The sequence below is a fragment of the Dendropsophus ebraccatus genome, chromosome 7, assembly GCF_027789765.1.
Source record: "Dendropsophus ebraccatus isolate aDenEbr1 chromosome 7, aDenEbr1.pat, whole genome shotgun sequence".
Classification (NCBI taxonomy): Eukaryota; Metazoa; Chordata; class Amphibia; order Anura; family Hylidae; genus Dendropsophus; species Dendropsophus ebraccatus.
Genome location: NC_091460.1, coordinates 277,947 through 289,185, shown reverse-complemented (window position 1 = coordinate 289,185; position 11,239 = coordinate 277,947). Strand labels below are relative to the sequence as shown.

At 43.9% G+C, this 11,239-nt stretch overlaps 1 protein-coding gene and 1 long non-coding RNA gene across 2 annotated transcripts; one reads left to right on the top strand and one right to left on the bottom strand.

Moving 5' to 3' along the window:
- Nucleotides 1-228: 228 nt before the first annotated feature.
- On the top strand, nucleotides 229-1,153 carry LOC138797116 (zinc finger protein 300-like). The gene has a single exon (XM_069976917.1). The coding sequence runs from the start codon at nucleotides 229-231 to the stop codon at nucleotides 1,135-1,137; it is 909 nt and encodes a 302-aa protein (XP_069833018.1). The 3' UTR covers nucleotides 1,138-1,153.
- A 4,074-nt stretch (nucleotides 1,154-5,227) lies between these two features.
- Nucleotides 5,228-10,801, bottom strand: LOC138797209 (uncharacterized). Its single transcript, XR_011363900.1, has 2 exons — nucleotides 9,829-10,801; nucleotides 5,228-7,610 (listed from the first exon to the last, which is right to left on the bottom strand). It is a non-coding gene; the product is annotated as an uncharacterized lncRNA (long non-coding RNA).
- Nucleotides 10,802-11,239: the final 438 nt, after the last annotated feature.

Here is an 11,239-nt window from a genome sequence, read left to right as displayed (position 1 = left end):
CTACTGGGACCTGCAGGATACTACAGTTCAGTGAGCGTGCCCGACCACCTTGGTGTGTTGTAACCGAGGGCGGCAGGTTAGCAGAACAATGTCGACGCAGGATTGTAGATTTGTGAGACAACCATTTTACATTTCCACCTGAAACTGCTCGTGTTTCCCGCCTAATGTAATGTAATCCAAACCACAAAGTAGAAAATGTGACAATTAAATTTTACTCTTACAGAAAACATGAGTGAGCGCTCCAAAGTAGAAGCTGAAGGTGTGGAGCAAGGAAATCACACAGGAGAAAAATCATATTCATGTTTAGAATGTGGGAAACGCTTTACATATAAATCACATCTTGTTAGACATGCGAGAAGTCACACAGGAGTAAGGCCATACTCGTGTTCACAATGTGAGAAATGTTTTACAACTAAATCCAATCTTATTATACATGAGAGAAAACACAAAGGAAAGAAGCCTTATTCATGTTCAGAATGTGGGACATATTTTTCTAGTAATTCGGATCTTGTTAAACATGAAAGAATTCACACTGGCAGGAATCCATATTCATGTTCAGAATGTGGGAAACCCTTTGCATATAAATCACATCTTATTATACATGAGAGAATTCACACAGGAGAAAGGCCATACTCGTGTTCACAATGTGGGAAATGTTTTACAACTAAATCCAATCTTATTACACATGAGATAAGTCACAAAGGAGAGAAGCCTTATTCATGTTCAGAATGTGGGAAATCTTTTACAGAAAATTCAGATTTTGTTACACATCAGAGAAGTCACTCTGGAAAAAAATCATATTCATGTTCAGAATGTGGGAAATGCTATGCGCATAAAGCACATCTTGTTATACATGAGAGAAGTCACACAGGAGAGAGACCATACTCGTGTTCACAATGTGGAAAATGTTTTACAACTAAGTCCAATCTTTTTACACATGAGAGAAATCACAAAGACGGGAAGCCTTATTCGTGTTCAGAATGTGGGAAACGGTTTGCACATAAATCACATCTTCTTATACATGAGAGAAGTCACACAGGAGAGAGACCATACTCATGTTCACAATGTGGGAAATGTTTTACAACTAAGTCCAATCTTTTTGCACATGAGAAAAATCACAAAGGAGGGAAGCCTTAGGGTGCATTCACATGTTTCGTACGTAACGGACTTCTTCCCCCCCCGGGCAGCATCTGTAATTAGATGCTGGAAGCGGGGGAACTGTACAGATATGCGGCGCGCTGTGATGAGAGAGCTGCACGGCTGATTCATTACAGCCCGGCGCATATCTGTACAGTTCCCCTGCTCCCAGCGTTACAGGCATTTTACATCTGTGTTCCGTGCGTGTGAATGCAGCCTTATTCATGTTCAGAATGTGGAAGATTTGACAGGGTGGAATGGGGTTTCCTGTGGCGCTGTTTGACACATATGGGCTTGGGCCAAAAATGGATTAGTTGGATTCAGACAATTTCTAACAACCCGTTTTTTTTTTGGATCAGTGCTGCACACCTTTACCTTCTTGGGTCGGTGCTCAGTGGTAAATGGGTTCTTCAACCTCCGATACTGTATAGTAGTAACCACGGCACTCGTTTCATGCGAAAATAGGTGAGATTTTTATTATACAGTGAGATACATGGTTTTAACTCCGACCGTAAACAGAAAATATATAAGAGTATGAGACCAAAATTGTATGCTTCAGGCCATAGGGTCTCTTGCTCATGAGATGCGAGATGGGGAGAATCGATTCTGTTTGGGGCTTCTCCTATATGGATTAACGATAAATGGATTAAGAAAATCGAGGTTCTTTTGGGTGGTTTGATTTGGGGAAGAAATCGGTTATGTATAAAATATGAGAAATGTGGTATTCACAGACAAAGGGGCGGCTACTCCATGCCAAATATTAGGGTGTATTTTCTGTCGGCACAATTCGGTGGTCAAAGACCAAATCGTACCACTTATTAGATACCTGGACCAGAACGTACCACTTATATATAATACTTGGGTATCTGATAAGGCACAAAATATATTTGGATTATTAGAATCTGGGAGGTTGAATAGAGAACGCACTAATGCTCAATGGAACGTTTCTATGTTTCTGTATGGAATAGACTGAACGCTATATGTAAGATAGTAGTAGTAATAGTAGTAGTACAGTGCATATGTGGTGGTGGGGGGCTGTTTGGTGATGGCCCTGGTACTACTCCCCCATCATCTGCTCATACTATGAGCAGATGATGGGAGCAGTAGTACTATGTATATGTGTCCAGCAACGAGCAGGGAGGGAGGGGGGAGGTAGATGGCACCTCTCTCCCTCCCTGCTCGGTGCCCTCCAAATGTACTGATTGAATACATTTATGCAATACTTTGGGGAGCAAGGACACTTGCTCCCCAAAGTATTCCTTAAATGTATTCAATCAATAAAACATACTGTACATTACATTCCGTTTTACATAGAATCCATAGAGTGTCCAGCAGGGGGCGCACTATATATAGAATTCAATGGTACTCATTGACTTCTATATATAGTGCGCCCTCTGCTGGACACTCCTTAGGAATTACAAGTGATTTGTGATGTCACGGTTTTGGACAGAATTCTAACACTCCATGATCTACTAAATTAAGGGAAATAGAAGTATATGTTATTAATGTACATTAGAAATTTGTCTAACTTTCTATAAGTAATAACATATTAAAAAAATACTTTTGGCCAAACTTCTCCTTTAAGTATGTAATGCTAATTATGATCAGCCTCTTTTGGTGTAACTTGCCGAAAATTATGTTTGTGTATTCTTGGTAAAAGATGTTAGATACATTGTTTATATATATAAATAAAGATATGAATTTTTTTTAAAAAAAGAATGGAAGTTTTTTTTTTTTCAAGTAAATCAGATTTGATTAAACATGAAAGAATTCACACTAGCAAGAAACCACATTCATGTTTAGAATGTGGAAAATGTTTTACAACTAAATCTAATCATGTTACACACGAGATAAGCCATATTCATGTCAGAATGTGGGAAATGGTTTATAAATCATGCTGATTTTGTTAGACATTAAAAAAGTCACACACGAGAAAAACAATTTCCATGTTTCACAGAAAAAAAGTGAAGTTAAACAGGAGAGAAGCCATATTCATGTTCACAATGTGGGAAATGTTTTATAAATTCAAACTAAGGAATCATGAGAGAAGTCACACAGGGGAGAAACCATATTTGTGATCAGAATGTGGGAAGTCTTTTACAAATGAACCAACTCTTGTTACACATCTAAGAATCCACACTGGAGAGAAGCCATATCCTTGTCCAGAATGTGGGAAATGTTTCAATGCTAAATTCAAATTAAGGAATCATCAGAGAATTCACACAGGAGAGAAGCCGTATTCATGTTCATAATGTGGAAAATGTTTTGATACTAAAGTCAGATTAAGGTATAATCAGAGAAGTCACACAGGGGGAAAGCTTTTTTGATGTTCTGTAAGTACATCTGTTTTAGAAGGTAATTCACTTAGAGAAGAAACAATGTTTTTAGCTGGACAGTGAGAAATCCTATAGGAGGAACAATCCGTGGAGGATGTAAGAAGCAGAAGAGTAGTCTTGTTTACTCCCCGAGCTGTCACCATGATTGTTCACCCCCTTCCCTGTAGTGATGAGGTCCCCCGCTCCACAGGAGAATCTGGGGGACATAGCGGAGATTTGAGGATACCGCATGGGGATATATCAGTATTTGATATTGATAAAGTAGAATTAAAAATACATTTTTTTTTGCTTCAGTTCCTGGTAGTACAGCTTTGGGTCGGGCCCGGCAGGCAGTACTATAAGGCCTCATTCACACTTATATATTACATATCAGTATGAGGGGGTCCTAAACGTAGAAGATGCCAATATGTCCCACCCGGTTTTGTCTTACACTTAGTGATACAAGATGGAGGGTGTTATGGGACTGGTCGTCATCGAATGTTCGCAACATCACCTCATGGGAGACCATCACCACAGAGCAAAGCTGCTGAGGGAACAACATCACCTCATGAGAGACCATCACCACAGAGAGAAGCTGCTGAGGGAACAACATCACCTCATGAGAGACCATCACCACAGAGAGAAGCTGCTGAGGGAACAACATCACCTCATGAAAGACCATCACCACAGAGAGAAGCTGCTGAGGGAACATCACCTCATTAGAGACCATCACCACAGAGAGAAGCTGCTGAGGGAACATCATCACCTCATGAGAGGCCATCACCACAGAGAGAAGCTGCTGAGGGAACAACATCACCCCATGAGAGGCCATCACCACAGAGAGAAGCTGCTGAGGGAACATCACCTCATGAGAGACCATCACCACAGAAAGAAGCTGCTGAGGGAACATCACCTCATGAGAGACCATCACCACAGAGCAAAGCTGCTGAGGGAACAACATCACCTCATGAGAGACCATCACCACAGAGAGAAGCTGCTGAGGGAACAACATCACCTCATGAGAGACCATCACCACAGAGCAAAGCTGCTGAGGGAACAACATCACCTCATGAGAGACTATTACCACAGAGAGAAGCTGCTGAGGGAACAACATCACCTCATGAGAGACCATCACCACATAGAGAAGCTGACCACAGAGAAGCTGCTGAGGGAACAACATCACCTCATGAGAGACCATCACCACAGAGAGAAGCTGCTGAGTGGAACATCACCTCATGAGAGACCATCACCACAGAGCAAAGCTGCTGAGGGAACAATATCACCTCAGGAGAGACAATCACCACAGAGAGAAGCTGCTGAGGGAACATCACCTCATTAGAGACCATCACCACAGAGAGAAGCTGCTGAGGAAACAACATCACCTCATGAGAGACCATCACCACAGAGCAAAGCTGCTGAGGGAACAACATCACCTCATGAGAGACCATCACCACAGAGCAAAGCTGCTGAGGGAACATCACCTCATGAGAGACCATCACCACAGAGAGAAGCTGCTGAGGAAACAACATCACCTCATGAGAGACCATCACCACAGAGCAAAGCTGCTGAGGGGAACAACATCACCTTAGGAGAGACCATCACCACAGAGCAAAGCTGCTGAGGGAACAACATCACCTCATGAGAGACCATCACCACAGAGAGAAGCTGCTGAGTGGAACATCACCTCATGAGAGACCATCACCACAGAGCAAAGCTGCTGAGGGAACACGGAAATGCAGCCCCCAATACCCCCCCTGAAATAAGACTAACAAGCATTTGGAATATAAAGGCCGTGGCACTTTAATAAGGGTAAGCAAATACACTGTTAAGCACCAATATCATAAATAATCAAATAATTTAATCAATAAATAAATCAATAAATAAATAACCGAGCCATAGCTTAACAGAAGGACATGCCCGCCCTGAGAGCAGGGCGACAATACCCCCTCTATCAAAGTGCCACGACAAAGTCCTTGAACATAAGGGAGGGCGGGTGGGAGCAGCTTCTTCTGTACAGCTACTCTGACTGACACAGCTGAGAGCCGGCTCCCCTATAAATACCATTCCAAATCTCCCGCTCTCAGCCAGCTGACCAATCCAAACAGAGGGCACCTTTCTATTTTTAGCTCACTGTATTCCCACACAGCTGTAATCACCAATCACAACGCTGGCTGTTGCTAAGCAGAATCTCCAAGACTTGTGGTACCTGTAGGAATAGAAAGAAGGGGGGGGGGGAGAGAACAACTACCACATACATGTAAAACCAAACTTGTACTAAAAAGGGGGGTGGGGGCGCAATCCCGTGTGTCCCCCTTTTATAAAGGGGGGCCCTTTACACGGAAATGCAGCCCCCAATACCCCCCCTGAAATAAGACTAACAAGCATTTGGAATATAAAGGCCGTGGCACTTTAATAAGGGTAAGCAAATACACTGTTAAGCACCAATATCATAAATAATCAAATAATTTAATCAATAAATAAATCAATAAATAAATAACCGAGCCATAGCTTAACAGAAGGACATGCCCGCCCTGAGAGCAGGGCGACAATACCCCACCTGCCTGGTCAGAGAAGCTGACCAGGCCCCACCTCCAACAGTGCCACGGCACCCAATTCTATAATTGACTGAAAATTGGCATTTAGAATGTCTGACCCAATGTCGGATAGGTGCACGAGGTCAGACCAATAAAGGCCGGGTAAATATCCCTCAAGGTCCAGGTGCCTAAATGATAGGCCACCTAGAGAGGGGATAAATTTAGACACTGCAAAGTTAATACGCTTCCTAATTTTTTCGTAGAAGTACAGTCCTTTGCGCATCCAGGAGAGACGAGGAATGATCTCAGAAAAAACTAAAATACACTCAGGAAAAAATACATTTAAACAACGACAGATCCCTCTTGATCTCCACAATAAGTCCAGAGTTTTTAATTTTCCTATGTCATCGCCCCCGGCGTGTATAATTAAAATATCCGGGGGGGGCAGAGCTGAGGCTAGACTATGCAGGATGGCATATATTTCCCTCCACCGGAGACCACTATACCCGAACCACTGCACCTCAAACTGCTCCAAGTCAAAACTCAGGTTTACCCCATAATTATGCCGCTCAGCTCTCTTGGAAGCCCATACCACAAATGAGTGGCCTAGGATCCATACACGCCTACTCTTACCTGAAAGAAAAGAAGATAATTACTAGTGAACTAAACCAGGACTAAATGTATAATCTAAAGCGATCAGAGTCCCATCTGCCCAAACGCTTAATCAACTGCTCGTCCAACCCTGCTGCAGCGGCCTCAGTTGCCGCGCCAATCCTGAAAGAGTGACTGGTAAAACGCAATTCAGAGAGGCCTAGCTCCGCAAAGCAACTTAAGAACCCTGTTAAACTGGTACCTAGTAACAAAAGACAAATCCTGTTGTATAAATAGAATACCATCAATAGCAGGTCTAACAGCAAGAAAAGCCGCCATACACTGTACTGGACAAACTACAGAGCCACTAAATGTATTTAACTTTACAAGCGAACCCCTACCCAGCTGATCAGTTTTAGAATATCTTAACAAAACACATAAAACGCCAAAACTAATAGAAATGTCTGAAAACAACAAGCCCGAGGGAGAGGTTTTACTAAATGATACTAACTCACCCAGGCGAAAAGCGCCAAAGAAAGCTAATGAAAATAATGCTTTAAACAAAACATCCTCAAAACTAGAACAACAAACAATATGTAAAACTTCATGTAACTTTAATAACAGATCAATAGTAATAGGGCCACGCACATCTGGAGAGACACGTCCCTTTTTGTAACCTTTAAGAACCTGTTTAATAAGGAAAAAACTAGAAATACTATGCAGACCCAGAATTTTAAAAAAGAACGAAACACCATACAAAGATTTCACTATAGCAGAGTGAGAAAGCTGTTTAGCAATTAACATATTTACAAAAGCTAATGACAACCACACATCATGTTGTAGATGGTGCTCCTGTAAGGAAAAACAAAAGACTTCCACTGGGACCATGCAACTGCATAGGCAGTCCAAGTACGAGGTGCCACTGACTTCCTAATTAGCTGCGCTGTTAGTCCCAGATCAGCGACCACAAGTGATTTGGGCAAGCAGTGCCCACAGCCACCGCCTCCGGAGCCAGACGCCGGAAATCTGCAAACTGACCACGAGATAAAGAATCAGCTATAGTGTTCTTACTACCCTGTAAATGTACAGCCTTTAGCCAGATCTTATTAGACATACAGTACAATACTAAGTGGCGTAACAATTTTATAACCATGGCTGATTTTGAAGACAGGCAATTCACTGCATAAATGACTCCTTTATTATCAGACCTTAATAACACCGGGAATAATTCTAACAGAACAATATTCTTCCATACACCAGCCTGGACCCATGTATCAGGCCAAGGCTCAGCTGACCACTGTCCAGCAAAATAAGCCCCGTAACCGTGAGCACTCGCCGCATCAGTATATAAAGCAATAGCATCAGACTCTACAAACTCCGGTAAAAAGACAGAATGACCATTCAAAGTAGATACAAACTCCAACCACATGCTCAGATCCTCCTTAACCGGTTTGGTAAGGCGGATGTGAGCACGGGGAGATTTTAAACCAGCAGTAGCTGCATAGAGTCTCTTAGAAAATATACGACCCATAGGAATGACACGCATAATAAAAGCCAACAAACCTAAAACTGATTGCAATTCCTTTAAAGTCACCTTAACTTTCTGTAACATACACTTCAATGCGCATTTTAATCTGGATAACTTTTAAACTGAATTCCATTCTCACTGTATCCAATGTGATACCTAGAAACTCTAAACAGTGACACGGCAATAAACCAATAAACCGAAAATCGTCTAGGTAGTGAACGACGGCACCATCCGGTACCCCATAATTCACCATCCAGTGCAGAAACGTTGCAAAAAAAAAAAAAAAAAAAAACTCAAAGTAATAGCATGAAAGAGTAAAACCCATTGGTAAACAACGATAAAAGTAATAATTATTATCAAAACAAAAGCCAAGTGAACTAAAACCTTCAGGATTAACCGGTAACAAACGGAATGCAGACTTTATATCACATTTAGCTAACAGGGCCCGAACACCAAAAAACACGAATAACTCTTACAGCGTCATTTAATGAAGCATAAGAAACTGATGACAAAGATTTATCTGCATTATCATTCAAGGAAGAGTGCAACGGGTAAGATAAATGATGAATTAACCTGTACTCCCCTGGCTCCTTTTTAGGGACCAATCCTAAGGGGGAGATGCGAAAGTTAGGAAAGGGGGGTGCAGAAAAAGGTCCCGCAACCCTCCCTTCCCGAATTTCCTTCATTATTTTGTCCCTAACCACGGCCTCATGCAAGGACACAGATTTTAAATTGTCCACCACCACGCATCCTAAACCATCCTAAGGCGGAACATCAAAGCCAATTGAGAACCCATGAATAATCAATTCAGCTTTCTGCCTGTCTGGGAACCTGGCGAGATGAGCAACATTCTTTCCAGGTTCAAACATTTCATCATAGTTAAACCAGGCCATACCGCCAAAACTGCGGTATGCCTCTAATATATTATCCATGTGCTGAAATAAGGAGGAACACAGCTCAGGGCGCTTCTCTCCCACTACAGCACAATAGATGGTTTAATAAGCATGTAACCAGTTAAAAATAGAACGAGGTGGTGACTTTTTAACATCATCAGGTTTATCATCTGTACGCTTCACCAACACATCCTTACTAGCAGGTAGCAATGACATCACATCTACAAATTCACCCATCCAGATTTTTTCCTTCACACATAATTGTAAGTGGAAGCCAAGCGGTGACATCTCACAGGCTAGAGCCTCTTTAACACAAATCTCAGGCACATCAGCACCTTCTCAATCACTGGCGTATTACAAGAAGCAGAGCGCTCTGCTCCCAGGCTAGAGCCTCTTTAACACAAATCTCAAGAAGCAGAGCGCTCTGCTCCCAGGCTAGAGCCTCTTTAACACAAATCTCAAGAAGCAGAGCGCTCTGCTCCCAGGCTAGAGCCTCTTTAACACAAATCTCAGGCACACCAGCATACTTCTCAATCACTGGCGTATTACAAGAAGCAGAGCGCTCTGCTCACAGGCTAGAGCCTCTTTAACACAAATCTCAGGCACACCAGCATACTTCTCAATCACTGGCGTATTACAAGAAGCAGAGCGCTCTGAACCTGGAACTGACACATTAGGTACAGCAATCGTACTCTGAGACCACACATTAGCCAGCGATGGACTGCTATTAAACCCTTTAGCTACCAGGGCACAAAACTTTTTCACAGCATCATTGGCAAACAAATCACTCCTGCTCACATCAGGGACAGGACCCACATTGATGTTCTCACCCACAGCTGCTGACTCCTCTCCACGGATCTGCTGCGGTGTAAACTCCTCTGCGGCACTCTGCTGGGATGCGGACACCTGCGGGGCTGCGGTCACCTGCGGGGCTGCGGACACCGGTGGGGGCGCGGTCATCTGTGGGGAGGCTGCACCGCGGCTCCTATGGGAACCTCGGCTATGATGGCGATGTGCCGGGGGTACTGCCAGAAGGGGGCGGCGGGAGGGGAGCTGAATCAGCTCTCTTACTGCTCCTACTCCGCTTATATGGCCGCTCCCCCCGGCTGCTTCTTCCTCTATGCCTCCTGTCTTCCGCAGCACTCGCCTCTTGTAATACCTCCAGGTCTCTAGGGGGCAGTATACGGCACACAATTCTCCTCTTCCTCCATACGCTAGGGAGCAACTTCCTCGGACACCGGCTCTGCTAGACACCGCCTCAGCCATGCTTCACCTCCAGCTCCTTCTGCCCTCCGGATAAGCTCAGTGAGAAGGCTCTCTATACCGACTATGGCAGCTGCTGAAACCTGTTAGCTATGTGACAGGTACTGCTGAAGCTCTTTTACAGGGACACACTAACAGCCTTGCTATGCTTACAAGCACCGCTCTAGCCCAGTGTGCCCTTAGCTCTTTCACAGAAACCAGCAGTACACAGCACAGCAGCTTCTTCTGTACAGCTACTCTGACTGACACAGCTGAGAGCCGGCTCCCCTATAAATACCATTCCAAATCTCCCGCTCTCAGCCAGCTGACCAATCCAAACAGAGGGCACCTTTCTATTTTTAGCTCACTGTATTCCCACACAGCTGTAATCACCAATCACAACGCTGGCTGTTGCTAAGCAGAATCTCCAAGACTTGTGGTACCTGTAGGAATAGAAAGAAGGGGGGGGGGGAGAGAACAACTACCACATACATGTAAAACCAAACTTGTACTAAAAAGGGGGGTGGGGGCGCAATCCCGTGTGTCCCCCTTTTATAAAGGGGGGCCCTTTACAATATCACCTCAGGAGAGACAATCACCACAGAGCAAAGCTGCTGAGGGAACAACATCACCTCAGGAGAGACCATCACCACAGAGCAAAGCTGCTGAGGGAACATCACCTCAGGAGAGACTATTACCACAGAGAAGCTGCTGAGGGAACAATATCACCTCAGGAGAGACCATCACCACAGAGAGAAGCTGCTGAGGGAACATCATCACCTCAGGAGAGACCATCACCACAGAGCAAAGCTGCTGAGGGAACAACATCACCTCAGGAGAGACCATCACCACAGAGAGAAGCTGCTGAGGGAACATCACCTCATAAGAGACCATCACCACAGAGCAAAGCTGCTGAGGGAACAACATCACCTTAGGAGAGACCATCACCACAGAGCAAAGCTGCTGAGGGAACAATATCGCCTCAGGAGAGACCATCAC